Here is a 25,719-nt window from a genome sequence, read left to right as displayed (position 1 = left end):
GTTTTAGTCCCTGTTTCTTGGGCTCCTCTTTGTCTTCTGCTTTTGTCGCTTTACCGAGGACATTAAGACTCTCCCGAAGATCTGTGCTTTCCAGCTCCGACCTTACCCATTGCTCCACTTCTTTCGTGGCAAGGTCCTGTTTGACATTCTGCAGCGCTGTCCTTGCCGCCAGGCCGTAATCCACCTTGAGTGGACTAGACGACTCTGCTTCGCGGTTCGAGGCTACCACCTCGTCAGGCCATGTCTTAACCTTTTTGGTCGCAAAGGTGCTCGCTGTCGTTTCCTTTCTCCGAGATTCAGCCTCGTTCATCAGACGTGCTCGACTGGCCTTGACACCCGAAAGCGCCTCTTCGTGGCGGGGATGTTTCGCGTCCGCTACTGCGTCCCAAAATTGAGTACAATCCGACTTGAAGTGTCCCTCCAAATTACAGAAGAAACACCTCGGACCATATTTCATGATGAGCCACCTGACGTACTCCTCATGATCCTCGTCGGTCGCGTCGGCGTCCTCGAGAAAGTGGCCTATGGCCTTCATGTTCTGTTTGTATGCAGAACACGCAGAAACGTGATGGTCCATCGAACCACAATTCGCGCACGACCTCCTCTTGTCCATGTCATCGCGAGGTTTGTACCAACTGGAATTCGTACCAGTGTTTGTCCCGCTATAGTTGCCATAATTGCTGTAACGGTTTTGCGCCCTCGGTTTTATGAGTAAATACTCGCGTGACTTCATACGCAAGTCATCGGGCGTGGGTACCTGGTCAAGCGACTGGGTGAAGTGAGTGGCCAACATCGTCTTCAGCTCCTCACTCCTTACTCCATCCATAAACTTCGAAGCAATCGCCAAAATTCGCTCGGATATTCTCTCATCCGGGTTGCTTCTCCTCCTGAGCAATTCAAGGTCGTCCAAGAATTTATCTATTGATTCTTCATCTCTCTGACGCCTCTTCTCGAACTTCACCATGGCCTGGTGCCCTTGTACTCCAGAGCCGAAACGATTCAGCAGGATGTCGAATATCTTGCGAGCGCTGTCTCTCTCATTGGCTCTTTTCACCATTACACAATTTAATGCAGTACCCTCCAGGTTGCTTGTCAGCGCGCTGCACTCTTGTTTCTCGGAGAGATTCTCTTCCTCAAAGTGTAACTTCATCACTTCTATCCAAGTATCAATGCAGCCGTCTGACTCGTCTTTATATGACTTCGGCTTTTTCAGTGTTCTTCTTGACCTCTCTCCTCTCTCGGTTGACTTCGAGAGCTTGGTGATGAATGTTTCAAGAGATCTGTTCAGAGGCTCAAACATCGAGGCATACATCGTTGTGTCTTGCGAGACTGTAGTCAGATCTGGTACTGAACTGACTTGTGGCATGGTTGGCAATCTTGTCTCCGGGGTGGCATCTGCCTCCGGCGGTACTGGATTCGTCCAGCCAGGCCTCTGCGGGGCTGCCCTTGGCCGCTCCTTGTTTCTATGTTCGTAGTTCGTTCTCGAGCCTTGCTGGGCTCTGGCACTGTTGCCCGTACCATCTCCAACATTCGCATGGCTTGAGCGCTCCCTTGAGTTGGAATGCTCCTGCCAACTACTCCCATTCAGGATCGCGTCAAGCTTCCGCATCATCAAGTCAGATTTGGCGTCTAACCTCTTCTCCAGGCCAGTCATCGTTTGGGCGTAGGTATTATCATGATCATTCAATAATCGCTCGATCTCTCTTGCAATCCTTGCCTCTCTTTCCTCTGACTCTTTGTTTGCCTGTGCCAGGCTCTCAGCCAGGCATTGATCGGTGTTACGAATCAATTGAGCCTGATCAAACCTCGCCTGCGACTTCACGTGCGTTAGCTCGTCTTTCAAACTCTCTCGACCATGGTGAGCTCTCTCGTCAACTTGATCTATCTTCTTAGTCATGTCCCGCCTCAATTCATCCAGGCCATTCATCACACCAGCGAACATATCAATTATGTCACCAGCTGCCCCCAGTGGCGGGGTTAGCCCCAGAGAAGACGAGGTCAGCTGCGGCTGTAGCCTAGTACTCGATGACGCACCGCCCTTTTGCTTGTGCATTGACGTCATTAGTCTGTCAAATGTTGATGATGCTCCCATCGTTATTCCATCTGACATAGGCCTGGTCGGCGAGGCAGAAGACGCCTCCCTGCTCATGTCGTTCCTTGGGCACGGTGTGAAGTTCACATCTGGATGGGTTATTTCCGGTTGGCCGTAACTAGAGGATAGACCTCCGGCTTGTAGCGACGTCACGCGCCCATCGTACAAAGACTTCCAACTTTTCTTTGCCTTCGAGAACGTCTGCTCTTCACCCGGACTCATACTCGACATCATCGCGTTGTTGCTCTGTTTGGCCAAAGATGAGTGTGCACTTGTCGGATGTGAATGTTCCTTTCTCCATTTATAGCTCTTAGTGTCTGATTTGGACATTCCCCTGTACAACACTTCCTCCCGAGGTTCGACCTCGGGACGCTCCGAGGTCTCCTCTGTCATCTCGGCTTCCTCCCGTTCGAGGACCTCATCCGGCTCAAAGTCGGGTCGAATGAGCGTTCGCTCCCCTTCGTCAAAGGGATCCACCAGCGTTTCGCTCGCAGGCTCGCCCTCGGCTATCCGCCTTTGATTGCCATCGAGGTTTTTCTCGCTCCTTAGTTTCATTTCGCTCACTGAAAGATCAGGTTGACCTTTAGTCGATTCGTCTTCAGCAAACGCGTCGGAAGCGCTGCTAAACGAGGTTTGGCTACGCCTAGTTCTAAACTTCCGCGTGCTTCCCTTGCTTAGCCTGGGAATTTTAGTAGTCAATCCTAGCGAGTCCCTGCGCTGCATAGTTTTTAACAAAATGAAAATATTCGTAATTTGATGGCAATGCAAACGTACCACAAACAAGATTTAGTTAAATCACTTAACGCTGCCTACTCGATTCCGTCAGTATCAAAATGTCTCTTAGATCTCTCACGACTAAATTAGTGACTCAGCTAAAGTTACACACAGGGTCTACCCAGTATTGATATAAAGCTAACTCAACCCGGTTGTATAGTGTAACAGTATCACTAAGTTTCCACAAGATATAATCGACACACAAAACACAATCGATAATCAGATAAGAATATCCTACAGGTGACAGCGACCTTTTGTCAGTATCAATTTATCGCCACACAATTTATCAAGTCACTGCTTTGTTAAAATTAAGCAATCTTTGATAAAAAGCAGTGATGATTCAGAAATAGATAAATAAAACTTAGTCTTAAAGAAAAAGACTTCCCCCAATCGGAACGATCCGAAAGAACGAAGCCCAGGACACATTCTTCTCAAGTGGGTGTGTGTCTGCCTAAAACACCCACCGAGGTCTTCTTTTAGGTGTCCTGCGATTGCCCGAGCTGTCCTACTAAGTAGCTCAAGGCAACCTCTGATCGAAAATTCTTCAAATCTATGAAAAAGCTCTCCCACACTCGGACTGCTCCAAGTGCACGAGAGTAGGGAACAATTTTTCTTCTCAAGTGGGTGTGTATTTGCCTAATACACCCACCGAGGTCTTCCTTTATTTGTTCCAGGATTGCCCGAACTTTCCTATTAAGTAGCTCAAGGCAACCACACAACCAAAATCACAATCAAAAAAAATTTTGTTCGGGTACTTCTAATACACCCAATGTAGAATCCAAAGTTGATCACAAATTTCCGGGTCAAAATGGGTTCTTATGATCCTGATAAGCACGCCTAATATCCTAATATGATCCTAATTCAATGGATATTTTCCGTTGCCCAAATTGCCACAGAAAGTTTACTCAAGTCTCTAACAAGGAAGATCGTTAGAAGGTTTAAGACGCTCCGGAGGGTTGCCTCGGAGGGTACCTTGATCACTCAAGTTACTTCGGAGGGTACCCTAATCACCCAAGTTACCTCGGAGGGTCCCCCTAAATTTACTAAGGAGGGTCAATAAGATGCTTAATATGCTCCGGAGGGTTACTTCGGAGGGTACCTCCAAAATTTTCAAATTTTTCGATCTCGCTTAGAAGGTTCTCCCCCTCGTTTCAAAAAGCGTCAAAACAAGCTAGGAGCTCTAAGGGGAGCTGTTTTAACTTCTTGGGGTGATCTCGTGGAAATTTTCCACTAAGGAGGGTTGCTAAAGGGTTTAGCTGACTCCGGAGGGTCACTTCGGAGGGTTCCCCCAAAATCAAGAAAAAGGGTTATATCACCGTAGTAAAGCCTCTGAAAGCGGTCTACCTGACTTAAAACTAGGTTGGCTGACACGGTCAACCTTCCCAGTTGAATAAAAAGATGTTTTGATAAAATTTTTTGTCGCTCGGAGGGTTGCCCGTGATTTGGACCCTCCGAACCAACAAATTCTAAAAAATTTTTCTTTTCCGAAATAATCAACCCAAAAACGGTTGCGATTCGGAAAAGTGATCAAAAACGTCGACTTATGGTACCAAAATTATCCCGATCGGATTACTAGTCTTTGAGAAATCGCCAAAAACGTGTTCGTCAAAATGGCCTTTTTCACCACCTGTATAGGATCTGAAAGACTTTTTTCGCAATTCCGGTCGAAAGTGCCTAAAAATACTTGAAATGAGCGTAGTAGCCCTGTACGGCACTGGAATAATGCAAAAAACCGGACCAAAATTGGTTTAGAAACAAAAATTTGGCCAAAAACTATCAAATTTGGACCCTCCGATTCCTTCCTTTTCCAAACCTTAAGTCGTTAGCTCTATCCACGGAGCTACTCGGAGGGTTACCCAAAAATTTCTCTAGTAACCGAGCACGTTGTGCTAGCACGCTCCTAACGCAAAAAATTTTATTGCTCTAACTCTAAAAACTCAAAAACTCGATCCCCAAAACAGATTGACAAAATTCAAAAAATTATCGAAATTTTGACCGAAAAATTTTGGTTTTTTCCAACTTCTACTGAGTCTTTTCTCACGCGGTTTCGTTAGTTAGGGGGATCGAACTACGTAGCTACTCCCTATATAAAAGCTTTTTGCCTATCGGAAAAGCTCGGATATCCGAAAATTTGGGGGTCTACAGTTTGGTCGAAAATTGGTAATTTTCGACAAAAAATGGGTGTTTCTTGGGTCTAAATAGGAGATAAGTAATATATAATAAGGATAATAATCTATTAATAGTCGTTAATGAATAGTACTATACCCTCCTTTGCACCAAAATATCCGAATTAAGACCCTTAACTCGGAAATTTGTAATCGATGGAGGGTACAATCGGACCGCGCCAATCGTGCCCCCCACCACTTAAGTTTTAATGAAATAGTACCCGAACGATACTAAAATTGCTTCAACGATACCCAACAGTCGTTGCGGATGTTGTCCTTGATGTCCCTGTTGAGTGTGGAACACGTTGATCAGCTTGCCACTCTACCCTCCGGCCACCGGCAAAATTACCATTAACGTGCTTAAACACTCAAATTACACTCGAGGGAGGGTATCCAACCCTTCACCAAAACACACAATCTTTCTATCAGAAACGATATAAATCAATCTGAAACAACAACAAATAGGAAGGTCAGATCACATCTCGTCCGGAAATAACATATAAACTGTCACTTTATGTTTTTTACTGTTTTTGGTCTTTTTTGGATTTTTTTACTGTTTTTTGTACTTTTTTGTTTTTAAATAAATTTGTTTTTGGCTTTTTCTTGGTTATACACTATTTTTGTTTGGTTTTACGCTTTCTCTTTAGTTGTTTTTGGTCCGGGGACCTCGGGACAAGCGGGTTCATGACTTCCCACCTAACCCTCAGGCCCCCAGAATTTTCGGTGTTAACTAAGTTAAAAAGCTAAATTGCACTAGACGGAGGGTACGCACCTTCCCCCTAGTACAACAACGGTCATTAAGACCTCTAACTCGGGCATACGCCCGGAGTGGAGGGTTCGTCACTGAAACGCTTGCTGATCATGATGGTTTCATGCCTTTAACAGTCCCACCCAGGAGCGCCATGAAAACGTCTATGTAACATTCGCCCAAATATCACACAGCGACGGAGCGTAGAAAAAGTACCTATTAACGACTGGCAGGCGTCAGTTACCGTAATTCTACTCGTTTTTTACCGTCTCGACCTTGCCAGTTGATTTTCTGGTCTGTCTAGGGCAAAGTAAAAAGTTACCATTTTTAGGCCATCAGTCAAACGACTTTTGATCAGCTTTCGTTTACATGCGAACACAACCACATAGCTGAGTCTCGGATCCTCAGACTACGTGATTGTCATTAAAAACACGGCTCGAACAACCTATTTTTATATGTTTTTGTGTGACAGTTTTATATTAAATCCATTGGAGATGGATTGACCCTTTCCTTTTTCTATCTACTCATGTCCTGAAATATCAAATAATATCGGTGTTTAATTAAGATCTAGGTCATTACAGCAGCTGTTAAAGTTAGTTTATACAGTCCCTTCGCATAGACAGTCTCTGGGGGACCAAGCCTCCGCTCCCGTGATTTTCTTGAGATAACACTCTTATCTCTTATATTTCGTGTCCCGGGAGGGTTCCGTGGTATATTTCTTCCCCCACTGAAGCCTCCGTCTCCACAAATATCTGTCGCTAAGGTCCTTATCGTGTGTTTTTGCCACGATAAGAGGCTACGTGTTTTTCTGTCTCTGATACAACTGTTCTTCACAATCTATATCGTGGTTCTGATTTTCATCTTTTTTATTCAAAATGGCCGTCTTTTTTCTATTTCTCAGAAATGTTCTTCTTCCAATCGAAATTTTAAAAATAAAAATTCTAGAACATTCTGACCCTCCTTCGCAACACTTTTTCGTTCATAAGGCCTTTAGCCGTCCTTTTTTACGTCGCCGGAAGGTTGTGCTGTGTCATCTGGCAGAATGGCACAAAATTTCGGCTTAATTAATAAATTCAAATCCAATCAAGCAGCCGGAGCATCTGTCGTAGACGTAAAACAATTGCTTGAGATGGCAAAGTATTGTGGTTCGAATGCGGCCGGGCCTTTTTTGCAAACTTCATTGCTGTGTTTTCCTTGCTTGAGACGACAAATCCCGCGAGTTCGTTTCCAATTGAGATTTGTTTTTCTTGCTAATAGAACTTTTTGGCTAATTTAGATTTTTGTCTGTCTGCTTATTTTTGTCTGATTAGTTCTACAGATAGGACTCTTTTTGAAAACATGGCTTACTTACAGCAATCCCAAAGCTCTTTAGAGTTTCTAATGGTGCACGCACTTTTGTTCCGGATATTTTGGGCTTTTGTTGCAATTGTTATTGACAAAAACGATTTTTTTAAAAAAATTTTTTCTGTTTGATTTTCATATTGTATCGCAAGTGGTTCGAAGCTCAGCTTCGCCTCTGTGTTTCAATTTATAATTGCTGGCAATTCAAAGACATAATGTTTCACAGTTTTTTGAGTTCAACCGATTCAAGAGTAAACGACATTTTCCTTCAGTAGGAGCTTCTGTTTCGCTGCAATCGTCCCCTAATAGTTCCCAATTGACAAAACAGTCTTGCACTTAAATCTTAGTTTTTGTTATCATTAAACTGCTTGGTAATTTTGTTTTCATTAAATAGCTTGGCTTTGTTACCGCCTGGTAATTTTTTTTTCGATTCGAGTTTCACATTCTTTTGGCCTGGCACGTTTTTGTTTCAAATCTAGCCTGATTCATTTTGATAGATATCGTTGTTTTTTACATTTAAATTTTTTTTCGTTTTTTGTGTGAAAATTATTTTGTGAAAAAATTATTTCTAGATATGTGATTTTTCAGATCTTGGGATGGGCTCCAAAGAATCAAAACCCAACAAGAACGGTTAGTTGTTCATTTAACTGATTGATTTGATTTAACTCCTAATAAAGTTTTATTTTTTTGTTTTCAAATATATTTTTCATATATTTTTTTATCATTTGGGTCTTATAGACAAGCGCGAAGCAGATCCTAATTTCACAGGACCCATAGCGGACAGGTGCGTTTCAGAGTGAATAGCTGCGTCTTTCTGCTGCTCCTGTCTTTTCATTTTTCATATTGTTTCAGGGGCTGCACTGATGTAATTTGCTGTTTCGTATTTTCATTCAGTATTTTGCTGTATATAGTGGTCGGAATAATAGGTATGTATCCTTTTCTAATAACTATCAGAATTTACCCTCCTCCCCTTCCCATAATAGTAATACGTTAAACGAAATTAACAAGGAATGCATAATTGAAAACAGATGCTAAGAAGGGTTAGACAAAAGAAAGCGAAAAAAAACGTTTTCTATTGACATCAAACAAGTGTTTAAACAATTTTGCTGCTTATTGTTTTCAAATAGGGTGACCGGTCTAAGAATAGAATGGGCCTAGAGCAGAATAAACTAAATCTGATCGGTTAATACGAAATGAAGGTGGAATTCCTCATATGCGAAGGACCGAATACGCGAAAACTGAAATCAGCCAATCAGATTGCGTCGATTTAAAATTTGGAAAGAAAACTTTAAAATCTGAAAGAAAGTAAACATTTCAAGGGACTTAATATTGATATTGACCGAATTTAAAAACGGCTGAAATACGCAAAATTTTGCTTTTCAGCTAATTTTGTTTTCGGTCCTTCGTCCGTCAGTTTTTCGCCCATTCGTTCCTTCGCGCATGAGAATAGCCCCCTTCAACAGGCGCTAATTGTGCACGTTTTTTTTTGCGCCGCATTCATAAGAAGAGTAAAGTTCAGACCTTGTTCTTTGTAGGCAATGCCTTGGCAACCAAACGGTCTTGCTTTAGTGGGTATGGGAATCGATTTGAAATGTTTTAAAGAACTGTTTTTAACAGCGAACGCTCAATAGCCATGGCAAACACTTAATTTGATTGGGATCAGAACATTATAATTCAACCTGGTTTAATCAGTTGAATGTGTCTAGGATTTTACTATGGTGACCCTGCGCGTCTGCTGAACCCAAGTGACTCAGAAGGAAATATATGTGGTGATGCAAATGAAAACTCACCCACTGGGTGAGTTGCTTCTTATCCTTTGGCCTCACTGAGGATCGGTCTGTTTAAATAGTCAAGTTTTGTTCAGGAGAGATATGAGTGACAAGCCCTATGTGCACATGTTCGATATTTCAAAATGCTCGGCCATTACGAAAGTAGTTGCCTCAATGGAAATAGCTTGCCCTACAACTTCAGTGAGTTGACAGCAGAAATGCTTTACAGCATTTGATGTAATTACTCTTGCGATAAGCAAAGGTTGTGGCAACCATGTACAATGTACTTTTTTCGCCCCGTAAATAATTTTGTTCACAGAATTTGCACGTAAGTGTTTTACTTGCATTGTAATAAATTCAAGGAGCAGTCTGTATATTTGGCGCAGTGGTGACACCCATGCTTCAGATGACAGAGCCCGGGAATTAGATTTCAGTCGGGACCTATTTTTTGCATGATTTCATTCGGGATCTATTTTTTTGCGAAAACTAAAAGTGTTCGGCTATTTAAGACTATATCGTCTGTTTGCTTGTTTTTGTTGGCTTTTTTGGAGGTTTGACTTCTCTCTAGCATTCCAAAAGCTCCTTGTAAAGTTTTTTATAGTGTAAGTATTTTCTCAGGACTTTTAAAAAATCTCTTGTTCAATTTTCTTGCAATTTTTTCTGACGAAAAACGTTCTAGTGAAACAATTGACGAAAAACAATTTTTCAGTTTTTTTCCAGTTTTTGGTTTGTAGTTTCATTTGCCTTTAATCATAATCTTTCATTTTTGTAGCGCAAGTTTTGCGATGATCAGCTTGGCCTCTGTTTAACATTTTAGTGCAAAAAGTTGTGCTTTTTCCTTAATTGGGTTCAACAGATCAAGTTCAAATTTAACAGGTGTGCGTAAAAGAGTGTCCATCCTCTAACTGGGCGGGAATATTGGACGTTGCCAAATACGATGCAAGCCAAAGCATAGATTACAGCAAATACATATGCGAGTACGACGTGTCTCCTGTAAGTTTGTCCACATGACTTTTTGTTGGCAATATTTTCATTGGTCAACGAATCTGCAGTCATCGGTGCTGCAACTACCTAAGATATATGGCTGTAATAATGACATGTTTCATTGAAAATTTAAGAAGGGTGCTACCGATTCGTGAATGGCAATATATATATTTTTTGCCATTCAATCATAACTTGCTAGAGATGTTATTGTTTCTGGAACATCCTCGCAAACAATGAGCACACTCAAAGCCAGTCTTTGAAAAGCTCATGACGTAAACTACACCCGCGACTGTTCCTTAATTAACAATATATGAAAATTTCAAATTCTTACGTTGAGGAAAAAACATATGATGGGCAGTCAAGATCTTAATCTATTCAAGAACTAATTTTGGATCCAAAGTTTCCAATATGCGTAGTTGTTTATGAGTAAGTGCAACTTCACAAACTGCTCTCAAACGAGTTTCAATTGTTGTTAGAAAAAAATTTGAACTAATGTTTAAATGTTAGTTGAAGTGAATTGAAAGGCGCTGTCGTATGTTTTGAGGCTTTAATGGCATAGTTTGTATAGGGAACTGGAGATGGCGAGATTAGTAACCCGAGAGATCTAATATTTCCGGCTGATGAAGGAGGAGATGGTGTCTGTGGCGCATACTACTTTAAAGAAGAGCCATGTAAAAAATTTTCATTCCTTTTCAAGTTATATTTGGTTCTCCTGTTTCCGTTCTTGGGTTTCATATTTGATTTCATATTCTTAAGTGTTGATGACCGAAGGGATTAATTGTTGTACAGGAAAACGCTTAAATTTTTAACGGTTTCCCATGATTTTTTAGTGACAATTAAATTCATTTGCTTAAACGAAGGCAAGTTACGCCTCCAACTGCTTAAATTCGAGAGTGAATTTTAATTTTTAGACTTCCCAGCTGTATGAAAAATTTAACTATTGATCCAGTTTTTTCTTTTGGAATATTTTGTATCACAAAAGTCAATCATAAATTCCTGATATTCGAAATGCTTTAACCTGATTTTTTTTTCAAAAATTGAAAACAGTCAATCTGTCTGTTGGCTAGGTTTATATTTAATGTTATTGTATTTGGGGGTTTAGTGTTGAAGAGATGCATCCCGAGTGTTCTAATTGATATCGTGGTTGTCACTCAAGAAGCATACACGATAATGGCGGATAATGGGTCCACTGTGGACTTAGGCCCACTCTCAAATACAGGAGCCGTAGAGGCAGTCACTGGAGCCACCATGAAGCTGATCGGAGAGTGAGTTTTCATTCCATTCATCGGAATAGTGAATGATGATAAGTTATCTATTGTTGTTAAAGACATCTAGTGATGGGGAAGCACTTCTTCACTGACATTAAAAATATGGTCGCAACCGTGAAATGATTATTCCATAACATGCACAAGTATATCCAGGTTTTTTGCAAGTAGCAGGTTACTTGCAAGTAGCACATAATGTTTGAACACTAAGGGTTAAGTAAAAAGTTAAAAATAACAAAGGTATCCTCGAAAAATCGGAAGATGTTTTTTATTTTCATTCTTTTTATAGTTCCGGGTAGATTTCAGTGAGTGGCAATTGAATTTTGCTCGACACAGACATGGTTATATATTTTTTACAACAGAATTACGAATGATGGGCTCTAATATAATACCACACTTAATCCCTTGGGCCAAATTTGATCTTATGCGATTTGATTTTTAATTTCTTTTCAATTTAAATTCATTTGCTAAAAACGGCGAATTACGCTCTAATAACGGAAATGGCGAGTAAAAACGTGTATAAACTTTAGTTTCCAAAGAGAATATCAATTTTAAGATTTCCACCGGAATAAAAAGTTTACCCATTGATCCACTTTTCTCAAATTGAGTTAATGTTATCGCAAAATTATCAATCATAAATGTTCTTGAAATTCCTTTACTTTACTTGAAATTATTTTTCTTCGAGATTCGAAAGTAATGAATACTTAAAAAAAAACACTCATTTTTTAATTTTCTTTGCGTTCAATGACATTTGTCCAGCTGCTTACTGGCTGTTTTTTTTTTCTGTGAACGTAATTCTATTAGTTTAGTTCAGTATCATTACGCTTGCGATAAGCAAGCGTTATCAAACTGGAATATTGACTTATTTCGGGTTAACAACTTGTTTAACAGAATCATTTGAATCAATTGGTATCTTGGCTCATAATGAATTCAATTTTCGAAGCGTTTACGGGACACTTAGTATGAAGGCTACCAACGCGTCTGGGACTCCAGAGGTCGTGGGATCGAAACTGACCGGTCCTGTTTTTTTTTCAAACGGGAAATAGTCCGTTTCAAAAAAATTGGCGGCTTATTATTGTCTGCTAATGTTTTGTCGGCTTCGCTGCCATAGCGTAGTTTTTTTAAAAAAATTTCTGACATTATAGTTGCTTTTAGTGTTCTGATTAACCTCTGCGGTTTTGTAATCGGTTTTGTTATATATATATATATATATTTTTTTTTGTTTAAAAACTTTATTCTTCCCAAATTATTTCGGCCTATTTTTATGGGCTTAGTGATCTAATTTTGAGTCGTTTCAACGGAACATATTTTTTATGCTCTTCTGGATCGCGCAAAATCTTTAATTTCTTAAAGAAATATAGTTCAATTTTTTCATGATAACCATTTTTTTCGGCTTTTTTGATTTGTAAAGTTTTTATTCGGCTCGATAGGTTGCGGCGTATTTTGTATTGGCTTGTTGGCCTCATATTGCCTCTTTCGACCTCATATTGCTCAGCTTCGCCTCTATGTAAAAAAAAAACTAGTTTGACAATTGTATTCAGTTCATTAGCAAGCCTTTTTCGAACACAATGCGTGCAATTTTTAGTGCTATGGAGTCGTATTACGAGGCTCACGGGGTGGTGATGCAGGTGTTGGATGACTTCGTGGACTCGTATGTGATGCTGATTGTGTTCATGTGCGTCTCGTGCTGTGTGGTGTTTCTGGTCATCGTGATCATGCGCTTCATTGCAGCTGTCGTCATATGGACACTGTTGATTGTAGTCCACGTGGCACTTGCAGCTGGTGAGCAGAAGACCTTTAACTTTTTTTAAGTTTGAAGATTCGATTGATTATAACAGCAAAATAGAGGGCAATACTTAAGAATTCGCATATGATAGATTGCATTTACAGCGTGAGAGAACAAGAACATATAATGTAAAAAAAATAAAGGATTTGATTACACTAGCTGGAATTATGTTGAAAGTTTTTCTCAGTAGAAATTGTTAAATTAGTTTCGTTTTATTGATTCAATTATCGATTATCTTTTTTTTTTTTTAGAAAAACTACTTAATACTTACCAAAAATTGTCATGGACAATGTCAGTGAAAGCAGTAGTTCTCTGAAATACATGTGCCAGCCGTGGTATATGCTGCTGAATTTGATTTAGCTACATACTACTGTTACGTGAAGTACGTGGAACTGAAGTCGGACGAGACAGCGGCCGAGGATCCGAACAACTACAGCATCAAGGCCAATGTGGCCTACTACTCTGGACTGTACGAGACGTGGTTCTACACTGGCATAGTGTGTGCAGTACTCTTGGGAGTGATGTTGCTGCTGACATGTTTCCTCTGCAACAGAATCAGACTGGCTATTCAGGTCATTGCCGAGGCTAGCAGGTTGGTTACATTTTTTTAACGATCCATTGCTTTTTATTTTCTTCGTTTCTGTTAGGAAAAGGACGTGATATTAGGAGGCCCAATTAAATGCAAGAAGCCATAGAAAAAGTTAGCGTGAGTTTTGAGAATTCATAGATCAAAACGAGATTTTTTAAGAGCCGATCAACGTAGTTCGGACTCTTATATAGGTCGCGATGATTTTTATTTTTTTTTGTTCAGGAAAAGTCTTAAAATTTGTCCAGACTCAAATTTACTTCTTCGCGGTTTGACTTTTGATTTCTTTTAACTCCACTTCGTTCCCTTTTTTTTTATAAGGAAGGCAAAACTCGACTTTCGCACATGAAAAATGTAAAGGTCACGAAAAACGTGATCGACTTCTAATTTCGAAAAGGAAAATTAGTTTTCAGGTTGCACAGCGAAATAACTTGTATCCATTAATTCAGTTTTCTCAAATTGGGTTAATTTTATCAAAAAAGCACCATCATGGCTCTTCCACCGCCACCTATTTTTTAAAATTCGAAAGTCATTTTTTTTTAAGAGTAATGAACGTAGTGAAGACTGACATAGGTCTTATTGATTTTTTTTTCAAGAAAAAGTCTTAAAATATTTATGCACATAGGTATAATGCACTTCGTGAGTTCAATTGAAGTTCATCTGCTGAAAGTGACGTAAATAGCACTATCCAAACACGAACGTGGACATGGCGCCGAAAAGCGTGAACGATTTCTAGTTTCCAAAGTGGAATTTATTTGTAAGATTTCCAGGCGGAATAAAAACTTTACCTATTGATCCAGTTTTCTCAAGTTGGGTTAATGTTATCAAAAAACGCCAATCAAAAAGCGTTCTAGAAGTTCAAAGAGCTTACATGGCATCGATTTTTTTTCTTTGAAACTCGAAAGTTGAGATTTTTTCAACCAAGTCAGTTTTTTTTCTCTTTACTTCGTTCATTACTTTTCTGCTTACGTGCGTTCATTGAATCTTATCCAACTGTCTGTTGGCTATAATTGATTGCTGAGGCGATGCTTAGAAAAATAAGATTTTTACAGGAATTTTTACGTGTTCAAATGGGCGAAAAATTCTTTATCTGGCTTCATCCTGACCAGCTTAAGATCAATCGACTAATTGGCATTAACTGTACAGTAAATTTGTGCGTATGTTCAAGTGCCGTGCGCAGTATGATCTTCTCGCTCGTCTTCCCTTTCATCCCCTGGCTGATGCAATCTGTCCTGCTGCTCTACTTTCTTCTTCTCACTGTATTCGTGGCCAGCTATGAGGGAGATCCAGACTACAGGAATGCGACCAACACCTCCTCCAATGACAGCAGTGGAGAGGGAGGGGGAACATGCGAACCTGAAGTGCTCTACAAGAACGTAACAGACAGCGTGTCTGGTAATACACAGCAGATAGCTTATGTAAGTTGGGGCAGAGGAAGCTCGGATGATTAAGAGTAATGAACGTAGTGAGTACTCCTCTTAAATGGTCTGGCAGATTTTTTTGTTTGTTTTTCAGGGAAATCTTAAAACTCGTTCTTACTCAATTTTAATTTTTCGCGGTTTGACTTGTGATTTATTTTTAAGTACAGTGCATTTCTATTGTTAAAAGGAAGGCAAACTACTATCGAACAGCAAAATTGTAAAGGTCACTAAAACGTGATCGACTTCTAATTTCGAAAATGGAAATTAATTATCAGAATTATAATTAATAATGCAAAACTAGATAAGGTTATATAATCTGTCAAAAAAGTTCAAGAGTTTCGTAAGGTAAGCAAAAATTGATTCTTAATAATTGTTTGAGTAAAACATGTTATTAAGAGTCGATGGATGTAATTCAGACTCTTCTAAAGGTCCTGATGATTTTTTTCCCGTTTTTTGCTCAGGAAAATTCTTCAAATTTGTTCATGCTCAAGTTTGATTTTTCGCAGTTTGACTTTTGATTTCTTTTAAGTTCAGTTCATTTCTTTTGTTGAAAGGCAGGCAAACTCAACTAACGAACAGTAAACGTGATCGAATTTTAATTTTGAAAGGGGATTTTAGTTTTCAGGCTTACCAGCAAAATAAAAACAATCTACAAACTTAAATTGTTCTTGAAATTCAAACAGCTTCAAGGTCATATCTTGTTTATTTTAAAGTTCGAAAGTTGAAGTTTTTCAAAAAAACAAGTCAGTTTTTTTGTTCCCTTGCTTTCATGGACTCTGTTTCCAACTGTCATGTTTCGTTTAGAGCCAAGGTTTTGTTTGCAAAATTTAGGTCTGTTAGTATTGTCCAGCAATGAGGTTCAATGGATAATAGATTAAAATCTCTAAATGTTTGCCAAATTTTCAGAAAAATTTGCAGCTTTTTCTCCTTTGCTCTTATATGCTGCAATTCTAAACCTACTCATATTTAGTTAAATTTTGCAAAACCGTACTTTTACACCTAGCCTCAGTCACTTCCCCACCCAACCTACTCCCGCCCCCCCCCCCCCTCTCCCCACCCCACTTACTTACCCCTCCACTTTCCTCCTCCTCCACCTAGCCTCTCATTGAGCTCCCCCCCCCCCCCCCACAAACACCTCCCATCTCCCCCGTACGTTTCTATGGTAAGTGTTAATAAGGGGTAAGTGGTGGGGAGGGGATGTGGTGGTTAGTGAAGACAAGAGGGAGACAAGTAGAAAAAGGACAAGTAAAAAACTGTAGTTTTTTTGCTGTAGCCAAATGTAAAACACAATTGAGCGAGCGTGAAATGCACAGAGATTTTCTTGTCAAAACTAGTGTAAAGGTTGCTTCTGGACTGAAGAGTTCTTGCCATCAACATTTCATAGTAAAATTGCTCTAGTTTTCAGTTTTTGAGGCGAAGCTTGTAGTGCTATTGAAATAATCGTTACCGCAGAATTTTCTTATTTTGAAGGCCAGCAAATGCTGAGGTTCACAGAGTGTAAGTGATGAATATATATAATTCTAGTTCTGTCTTAAATCTCCATTTTCTGCTTCAAAGTTGGTTTCTGTCTGCCAAATGGTACCGGGTTGGTTGCAGAGTGAGCTTCGTTTGTAGAAGCAGAATAAGACATTGGGACATAATTTTTGCAGATTAATGTGCTCATTTTTAGGACGTGATCCTTTTAATGTGCTCATTTTTAGGAAGTCCTCATTTTTAGGACTCGTTGAAATAGTAACAGAATTTAAGAACTGATTGAAAGACCGTTTCAGACTGGCAACTGCTACTTCCAGCAGTTCATAGGTCAGGACAAACTATGGGCAGTACATCTTTTCAACCTCTTCATGACACTCTGGCTCGTGAACTTTGTCATAGCTCTCGGACAGAGCACACTGGCGGGGGGTTTTGCTGAGTGGTTCTGGACTAGGGGACAGCCCAGAGCATTTCCGGTGATCATGTCCTTTTGGAGAAGTATAAGGTTATTTGAATTTGATTAATGCTTTTAACTAAGTACAATCGAAAGATCAGCGTCATGCCCATCTTATACCAATTTGAGGACTGTAGTTTCTCGTCGTTTTCATGATTGATTTTCGATTTAATGGGCAATTTCTTGATTAGTAATCCGATTTAAAGTTGTATATCGAAATAGGTTGTTCAATGTATCATAGGTACCACATGGGATCTCTGGCGTTTGGAGCATTCATAATCGCAGTGATCCAGGTGATCAGGATCATTCTGGAATATCTAGACCATAAGTTCAAAGACAAGAAGAGCACGGTGGCCAAATTCGCCATGAAGTGAGTGTTCTCTCCTTGTACCATTTTATTTTGACCCAACTATCACTAATCTTTTTATCATGTTTACACTTGCGAGCAACGTAGTGTGTATTAGTACGAACCGTTAACTAAGCTAACACTTAAATAAAAGTGTTCATTTAAAGTGTTCTGTTATTTGAGGTAAATATTTGCTATAATCACGATCTGGGCAATTTCATAGCATCTGTTCTCTGCTTTATATGTGGCTAGTGTTTGTGATGTACTAAGCGTTTTTGGCTGAGTGGTTTGTGCGTGAGACTCATAAAATCTAGGTCGCAGTAGGTCCCATATCGAATCCGAGATGTTGCCTAATTTTTGTTAATTCGTGGCTTATTTGTACTTTTTTTATTGCAGTTTATAGAGCTGCTTTTTGTCTTGTTCTCACTAGCTTTTGCGAAGCGAAACTTCGATTCAGAAAATTTTTCAGTGCGATATGGAATTCTGTTTCAGATGTCTGAAATGCTGCTTCTGGTGTTTCGAGAAGTTTATCAAGTTTATCAACAAGAATGCCTACATAGTGGTAAGCGCGTTTCATAATGTTCTTTCGTTTTTTAGACATCATGATTAGGTATATTTTTGCATTTTGCTTGATCGTTGTATGCTATTGTGTGTTGTTTTTCAGATTGCCATATACGGTAGGAACTTCTGTCTTTCTGCGATGGACGCCTTCTTCTTAATCTTCCGCAACTCGGCCAGGGTTGCAGTTTTGAATGGGATCACAGCCTTCCTTATTTTCACCTGCAAACTCGCAATAACTGCAGGAATGGGTAAGAAACTGCTGTGGTGGCGCCTCTTTTTTGAGCTCAACCATTCTATATTGTGCATCAATTTTACCAGAAAATATATAAAAACTGTCATGAAAGTATTGCATAACATTTGAAATTATTGCATCACATTAGAAAAATCCTAGCTGACCTGTAAATATTCCGATATAGATGGAATATTTGAGTTGGTATTCTGATATAGTATTGAGTTGGTATTCTGATCTGTTTAAGGTTTCGCTGCCTTCGTTTTCTTCTCTGGACAAGTAGATGAAGTGAACGAGTGGGTGCCCGACCTGAACTACTACTTCACACCAATCATTGTCAGTCATCTACCTACTACACATAGCAATGCACATTGACTAAACTTACTGATGAGTTAACATTCATCCCTTGTTTGTTGTGTAGGTGATTGTGATTGGGACTTACATTGTGGCCACTATCTTCTTCGACGTCTACGACATGGCTGTCGACACCATTTTCCTATGCGTCTGTGAGTCCCAGTTCGACTTCATGTTTTTTTGGCTGATTTTTTATGCTATCGTATTTCTTCCAGCTCTAAAACGAATCTGCAGCTTTTGTTCATCTTTGTTTATAAATCATGAAAGTTTTCACAGTCACTAAAATTACACCAGTTATTAAGAGTATGAATGTAGTGAGTACCCTTGTTTTGGTCTTGTTGATTTTTTGTGTTTTTGTTTCAAGAAAAGTCACTCTCCTGTTCACTCTCAATCTTGATTTTTCGCTGTTTTACTTTTTCTTTTTAAGTTCAGTGCTTTTCCAGTGTTAAAAAGAAGACAAACTCAATCGAACAGAAAAAGTGGAAAGCTCATGAAAAATGATCGACTTCTAGTTTCGAAAGTGGAATTTAATGATCAGTTTTCTCAGTGAAAAAAAAGTTCTGTTGATCCAGTTTTCTCAAAATGGGGTATATCAAAAAAATGGCAATCATGAATTTTACTAGAAATTCTAAGAGCTTTAAGGGCATCTAAATTTTCTTCGAAATTCGAAAGTTAAGGTTTTTTCAAAAAACAAGTTAGGTTTTGTTCTGTTTCCTTGCTTTCATTACTCTTTTCCAACTGTCAGCTGACAATGTTGTTTCAGTGGAGGACATAGAAAGACATGATGGCAGTCCAGAGAAGCCATACTTCATGAGCACCAAGTTGCAGTCTCTGGTTGGGAAGAACAACCAGTTCAGCGAAGTACGCAAAGACAGCAAAGTATCAGTCGCCAGCGAACACGAAAAGCCACCTGAATGCGAAACTCAAGTTAAAGAAACTCAAATTAAATAACTAATGACGTTGTTTTCATCCTGAATACTTGACTAGCTTTAGAGTTGTGTTCTCCCATACGCTTCTATATTCTAGGAATGAAACACCTTTATGTTTGTGCAATTTATTTTAAAAATATCTGTAAAAATGTACAAAGTACCATTTTAAACTACTTAATTTGTCTGATTGACACATTTCAGGGCGACCGTTACCATATCATATCTATTGCCTTGAATATCATGTACAGCCTTAATTTAAATCCATTAGCAAGGCAGCTTTCTTGGATGCATTTCCAATAGCATATCAACGTGCAGTTTTTTGCTATTTTATTTTTATAGTTGGGTTAAATTTAGAGTGAATTTGAAATTCATATTATCTGCTTAATTTTGAAATAGTAAAATAGTATCTGCAATTTATCGCTTGGCACGAAAATGTCACAAACGTCATTGTAAAATCAATGCCCAGGAAATGAGCGATTGGCTGAACGCAAAAAGGTAACTAAATGTGCATTTTAGCTGAAAGCAAAAAGAACATATTGAAATATTAATAATTGAGTTTTTCCCCTTTCTTTTGGCGCAGATGGCAAAAACACAGCGCAATGTTGTCTTTGCTTTGTTTTGTAACCATGGAAGCCTTTCTCAAATCAAATAGACTTTGAACTAGAAATGGAGCGTTTTAAATGCGAAATTCCTTTTTCACTTTATCATGCTGAAAAATGGTGTGTCGAGTTTTCAATCGGTCACCAGCTAATTTGTTGTGCATAAATTGTGACCAATTCGTGTTAAACTTAATATTGTCGAAGAATAATAAATTGCCAAGAGTAATGAACGTAGTGAGTACTCCTATATAGGTCTTAGTGATATTTTGTTTTTGTAGCAAAAAAAAACTTTCAATTTGCTAAGATACGTTTGATTTTTCGCGGTTTGACTTTCACTGCATTATTTTCACTGCATTTCCTTTGTTAAGAGGACGGCCAACCCCACTATCGAACAGTAAAAGTGTGACGATACTCACGAACAAGTGATTGACTTCTAATTTGGAAAATGGAAAGCAATTATCAGAATTCACAGCGAAACAACGATTTTACCTATTAATCCGCTTTGGTCGAAATGGGTTAATTTTCTCAAAAAAAATGATCAATCAGAAAATGTTTGTTAAGTCTTAAGAGTGCTAAGAGCATATTTTTGTTCTTTCAAACTCAAAAATTATAATTTTTTTCAAATAAGTCAGTTTTTTTTCGGTTAACTTTTGTTCACTACTCTTTCCAACTGTGTGAAGGGTACGTTTCCTCTGAAAAAATCAAATCGATCAATTTTCAAAATCAAAATAAGTAAAAGAAATATGGCTCAAAATGATTCTACAACTGCCTGCCTTGCATTATTTATTGAAAAGGAAGCAATCGCAAGAACATAAATGTCATGACGGTCAATATCACTGTCATGTTTTCAATGAGCACCTTTACGGATTTTTTTGTTAGATGGGAATGAAGAAGACATCATAGTACTCATAAATTAGTACGTTATAATTATTTTTTATTGAAATAATAAACTTGTAATACTTTAAACATCGCCACATACCCCGAACTTGTTTTTTTTGGTCAAAAAGTTGGAGAGAAACGATTGCTTGTGACAGAGAATTCAAAAGCAGCACAAAAACATTAACATGGGATATATGGTTATAAGACCTAAAAAAAATTAAATGCACTAGCAGAGCATAGTGTCATATCAAGAAGCTCATTTTGTAATTTCAAGTCGAAAATAATTTTGATGGAACATTCGCAGTAAGCAATAACATTAAATCCAAAACCGTGAGTGGAAAAATCCGCATTTCAAGGTCCGATTTTTCCTTAACTATGAATGATTTTGTACATTTCTAGTATTTTGTCCCGCTGAAAGTTTTCAGTTGTTAGATACAAAAATATAAATAGCTCCAATGCTTTTTCCGCTTTTATCTTTAACAATTAAGTTCTCGGTCTTATTTGCTGTAAATGTCATAAAGTAGATCTAAATAATTGGATGAAATGGGTCGTCGATTTTTGACCAAAACTTAATGAAAGAATAATCAGATGGTGACCTGACCATCTGAGTAAATTAATTTAAGTCCACAGGGAAAACAACAATTGGCCAATGCAAACAAACTCAAGCGAACCGAAATTAAACGAGCGCGAAATTGAACGCGCTAGAAATTAAAAATTGGCGTCTTAATTTCCAATAACAAGAACCCATAAAAACTCAAAATCAAAACTGAGGGTATAAACTGCTGTAAAAATGAACCATCACTACAATTCTCCAAAGATGGTTAAGCTAGTTGGTTATTCAGTTCTGGTCGCGCTCTTCCTGCAGCTGTCGCATTCAACGCCCGTACAACCGGTGGTGAGGTACCATGGACCGGAGCAAATTCACATCTCATATACAGGTTAGGTTAGCATAATGAATTTAAAGGTCATCGAAGTGTCGCTCGATGCTTGAAGGTGAGGCATCATTTCTTAGCCCAGAAAATTAATTAAAACTGATGTGCACTCTTAATCATAGGCGAAGTATCGATTCTTTGCCGGGAGCTCATTACGAGGCCAAACTGTGCACTGGATAGGCGCACAATTTTGTGTCTTTATGTTCCTGGATTCCAGAGACAAGTCTTAAAACATGTTAAAACTTTGCCGGAACGATCAAAGAAAATGAAAGAGCCAAAGAAGAACAAAGGGAGCGTCCTTGTTGCGGAGTCCGCTTACAATGCACAAAATGCACAGTTTGGCCTCGTAATGCTGAAAAGCGCGGATGTTGCCGTTCATTTTTTCTTGAAATGTTGTAATTGACAACTGGCCATATGAAAAATGTAAAAATGAGACGATTGCAAGCCTAATCAATAAACTATGTGAGTTGATATCGAGTTTATTTCCAATTTTCTTTAAATTTTAATCTAAATGTGGTCTGTGTTTCCCAGGAAACCTGTCCTCGATGTTTGTGACGTGGACTACAGTAGTGTTCTTCGGAGAAGGGTCAGTGACATTTAAGCTCTCGTCTTCTGATTGGATGACAGCCAATGCCACTGTGACCACAGTGGATCACTACGACAGTGACAACAGTGACCTGCACAGGACCAGCTATGTGTTCAGGGCCACTATGGAGCCACTCAAACCAGACACTGTCTATGGAAAGTTACTGTTCCGAAACAAATTGTAGCCCACAGACGAGAAGGACTACATGAATAGGCTGCTGTGTTCAATCAGAACCCCCAATTATTTGTTCCTTAAATTGAAACTTTTTGCATCCACCCACAGGATGAAAGTGAAAAATATGTATAATTATTAAATCTCCATTCATCAGTTTTTGATCTAAACGATGAACGATTGTTTTTTTTTTTTCATTTTTCATATTTTATCCAGTAAAAGATTTTCCCTGTTGCAGAGTACTACGTGTCAAACGGAATCCTGAATAGTGGGAAATTCAGCTTCCGAACTTTTCCTCCCAATGAAAACTACAAGCCCAAAATTGCAGTGTTCGGAGACTTGGGTCTCAAAAACCACGTCGCACTCGACAAACTGGAACAAGAAGGGCAAAAACGAAAATATGACGTCATTTGGCACATTGGCGACTTCGCGTACGACTTACACGAACTGATGGGGGCACGTGGAGACGCCTTCATGAACTTAATTCAACCAATTGCAGCTCGATATGCGTACAGTGTGATTCCAGGAAACCATGAGACGAAAAACAACTTTTCCGAGTACAGAAATCGATTCACTTCGCCGCCTCCGAACGTGTTTTTCCACAGTTATAACATTGGTCCGATTCATTTGGTGATGTTTAATACTGAGTTTTACTACAATAGTCAATTCGGCACGGCTCAAATTCAGGTTCAAAATTTTTCAATCCTTTTCGAATTGTAGTTTCAATTTTTGCAATGAATAAAAAGGACTTTTTGACGCACTTTCAGTTCTATTTTTTCTTCAAATTAGCAAGCATCGATGGAAATTTGCAATTTTTTAGACGCAGTACAACTGGCTTGTTGAAGATCTCAAAACTGCCAATCTACAAGCTAATAGAGAGAATCAACCCTGGATAATAGCAGTGGGACACCGTCCCATGTATTGCAGCAGTCAACACTACGGAGACTGCAGACCCGACAACCTCATCAGAACTGGGTACCAAAATAAGTACTACAACCTAGAGAATCTTTTCTTCCAACAGGGAGTCGACTTGCAAATTTACGGTCACATGCACAACTATGAACGAATGTACCCCATTTATAATTTCACATTCGAGAAGGTCCCAGATCCCAGTTTGTATGATGATCCGAAGTACCCGGTTCATTTCGTGTCGGGGTCGGCAGGGAACCGAGAGATTCATCCTGGGTTCTGGTATCCGGAACCCAGATGGTCGTTCTTCAGGAGCAACGACTACGGTTTTGCGTATATCGAAGTGGTTGGACGGCTAGAACTCAAAATATCCCAGTATTCAGTACCAAAGGCGAGGAATATTGATGAATTCACAATTAAGAAGTCGGGATCTTACCCAAAATTTATTGAACAAGAAATAATACAGAATATGTGAAGGTCATCATCATGAAACACGTCACTACTATTTTTTCTGAATTCCTCATAGATGAATTAAATATTAAGTCCCTGATATTTTTCAAAATAAGTATATCAAATTTAACTTGTGATGAGAAATGTCACACGGCCATTTTAACATCAGTTTGAAACAAAAGCAGGTTGCTAGATGGTCCCCCTTTTGTACTATTTTGAGATATCCAATTTTGGTGACGGACCATAAATTTTTTCTAAAGACGCTTTTGGCACCAATATATACTAATTTTAAGGGGGGAGCGCAAGTTTTTGGTCAAAATTTTTGCAAAAAGTGACTAAAAACGCCTTTTTTGAAAATTTTTTTTTGAAAATCAGCCAATCCTCGAGATAATCTTAAATCCGCCCCTGAACTTGAATCAAAATTGTTCATCCGAGCAAACGAAATGAATGAAAATTTGTCAAATTTTAAAACTTTAAAAACTGTTTTAAAGACTTTTAATTCGCATTTTGTTCTATTTGCCTGATTTGAAGCTTTCTGGCCATATAAAAAAAAGAACTATAAAAAGTTTTGGATGAAAAAACATTTATCATACAATTTTCATCCATGAAAATAGTATGATAAGCATTTTGTTATAGGGTTTTTTATTCAAAAATCTCTCTTAAAACATGTTTCAGTAATTACAAATGATGTTAATGAAGGTTTTCATTGACAAAGAGCTATTTAACTATCAAAAACATGACTTTAGTTTTGTTCGAAAAAAGGCTTATCATATAATTTTCATTTAAGAAATAGTACGATAAGCAATTTTTTAGAGAAAAATAGGAAAATTCAAAAATCAATTGAAACGTTATTTGGGCAATTTGAAATGAGTTTATAAAGGGTTTTCAGCTTACTGTCAAAAAGATTGGTCGGAAAAATGCTGATCATATAGTTTTCCTATATGAAATTGTACGAAATGCATTTTTCATAGAAAAAAAACACAAAATTGAGATAAAAAATTGTTAATCCCTTTTTTGGCTGCAAACATGCTTTTGTGCAAACATGCTTTACGAAATAAAAAAAAATTGCATGCAAAATTCGATTTTTTGTGTTTAAAACGTATTCAAGGATCAGGATGATCTTTCCACCCAAAAAATCTAAAAATCACGATTATAATTTTTTTGATTCATATGCTAGGATAAAGATAAATTTGTAAAAAACAGACCTTTTTTCTCAACCACCAAAATTTTCAAATTAAAAATTATCTAGCCATTTACAAAAAGTTTCATTTTTTTGATATTTAATTCCATGTGACAATTTTATATTTAACATACATGGCTAAAATCACCAAATGCCGTTCATCTGCGTGGTACCTGCCAGTTACTTCCGGGTTTTTCTATGACCTTGATATGCGTTTCGGATAAAACACAAATTTTAAATTTTAAAACAAAAAAGTTATACAATTTCATAATGTGGAAAAATGCTTTTCATACAATTTCATAGAACGAAAAGCTGCTTTTGTTTTTTTTTCATAAATTTTTGTGATAAACAGTATGGCAAAACGCTTGTTATTGAATTCCAGATTGTGGCAAAAAAGGCTTATTCTAATGTTTCATAGTTTGGAAAAAAAATTAACTTGCCATTTTATTGGTATTTTTTGATGTATAAAATAGTATGGTTAGCTATTTTGTCAATCCGGGAAGTGGTGCGAATCTCTGCCACGCCTCTGTGTTGAAAAGATCTGTCTGCATCTGAATTTGGAAGTTCAGTCTTCCTGGCGTTATTCGCCAGTCAATCATAATTCGTTTTCTTGTTGTTGAAAAGCACCCGTAAATGTATACAAATGGATTTAATACTATGATCTGGAAGTTGTTATTCGGGAAGTAAACTTGCCACTCTCCTTAACTGGCGCAAAAACTGATAGACAAAAATAAAAAAA

At 38.4% G+C, this 25,719-nt stretch overlaps 2 protein-coding genes across 3 annotated transcripts in view; both read left to right on the top strand.

Annotated features, from left to right (window-relative positions):
* LOC134842554 (choline transporter-like protein 2) overlaps positions 1 to 19,801 on the top strand; it is a 546,776-nt gene extending 526,975 nt beyond the window's left edge. The window contains exons 2-19 of one of the 2 annotated variants that reach the window (XM_063858948.1): positions 7,707 to 7,750; positions 7,859 to 7,904; positions 7,973 to 8,046; positions 8,827 to 8,917; positions 8,985 to 9,090; positions 9,766 to 9,882; positions 10,442 to 10,544; positions 10,976 to 11,138; positions 12,724 to 12,920; positions 13,285 to 13,516; positions 14,679 to 14,928; positions 16,701 to 16,906; positions 17,097 to 17,225; positions 17,694 to 17,763; positions 17,866 to 18,010; positions 18,239 to 18,327; positions 18,413 to 18,497; positions 19,109 to 19,801. In XM_063858948.1, the coding sequence (XP_063715018.1) occupies positions 7,717 to 7,750; positions 7,859 to 7,904; positions 7,973 to 8,046; positions 8,827 to 8,917; positions 8,985 to 9,090; positions 9,766 to 9,882; positions 10,442 to 10,544; positions 10,976 to 11,138; positions 12,724 to 12,920; positions 13,285 to 13,516; positions 14,679 to 14,928; positions 16,701 to 16,906; positions 17,097 to 17,225; positions 17,694 to 17,763; positions 17,866 to 18,010; positions 18,239 to 18,327; positions 18,413 to 18,497; positions 19,109 to 19,296 (2,325 nt within the window). In that variant the 5' untranslated portion in view covers positions 7,707 to 7,716 and the 3' untranslated portion in view covers positions 19,297 to 19,801. The remainder of the gene's footprint in view (positions 1 to 7,706; positions 7,751 to 7,858; positions 7,905 to 7,972; positions 8,047 to 8,826; positions 8,918 to 8,984; positions 9,091 to 9,765; positions 9,883 to 10,441; positions 10,545 to 10,975; positions 11,139 to 12,723; positions 12,921 to 13,284; positions 13,517 to 14,678; positions 14,929 to 16,700; positions 16,907 to 17,096; positions 17,226 to 17,693; positions 17,764 to 17,865; positions 18,011 to 18,238; positions 18,328 to 18,412; positions 18,498 to 19,108) is intronic. The other variant, XM_063858947.1, reaches the window with a different exon arrangement.
* Positions 19,802 to 21,361: 1,560 nt separating this feature from the next.
* On the top strand, positions 21,362 to 23,891 carry LOC134842069 (acid phosphatase type 7-like). Its single transcript, XM_063858224.1, has 4 exons — positions 21,362 to 21,690; positions 22,216 to 22,425; positions 22,680 to 23,128; positions 23,262 to 23,891. The coding sequence occupies exons 1-4, from the start codon at positions 21,543 to 21,545 to the stop codon at positions 23,823 to 23,825; spliced, it is 1,371 nt and encodes a 456-aa protein (XP_063714294.1). The 5' UTR covers positions 21,362 to 21,542; the 3' UTR covers positions 23,826 to 23,891.
* Positions 23,892 to 25,719: the final 1,828 nt, after the last annotated feature.

Source organism: Symsagittifera roscoffensis, chromosome 3, assembly GCF_963678635.1.
Source record: "Symsagittifera roscoffensis chromosome 3, txSymRosc1.1, whole genome shotgun sequence".
Taxonomy (NCBI): Eukaryota; Metazoa; Xenacoelomorpha; order Acoela; family Convolutidae; genus Symsagittifera; species Symsagittifera roscoffensis.
The sequence above is the reverse complement of the archived record's forward strand: the minus strand, read 5'-3'. Positions and strand labels throughout refer to the sequence as shown.

Excerpts from the sequence above, each read along its gene's own strand:
- LOC134842069 (XM_063858224.1), top strand. The coding sequence starts at position 21,543 with ATGAACCATCACTACAATTCTCCAAAGATGGTTAAGCTAGTTGGTTAT. Across the intron at positions 22,426-22,679 it reads CAAACCAGACACTGTCTATG|AGTACTACGTGTCAAACGGA; the intron begins GAAAGTTACTGT and ends TCCCTGTTGCAG. Across the intron at positions 23,129-23,261 it reads TCGGCACGGCTCAAATTCAG|ACGCAGTACAACTGGCTTGT; the intron begins GTTCAAAATTTT and ends GCAATTTTTTAG.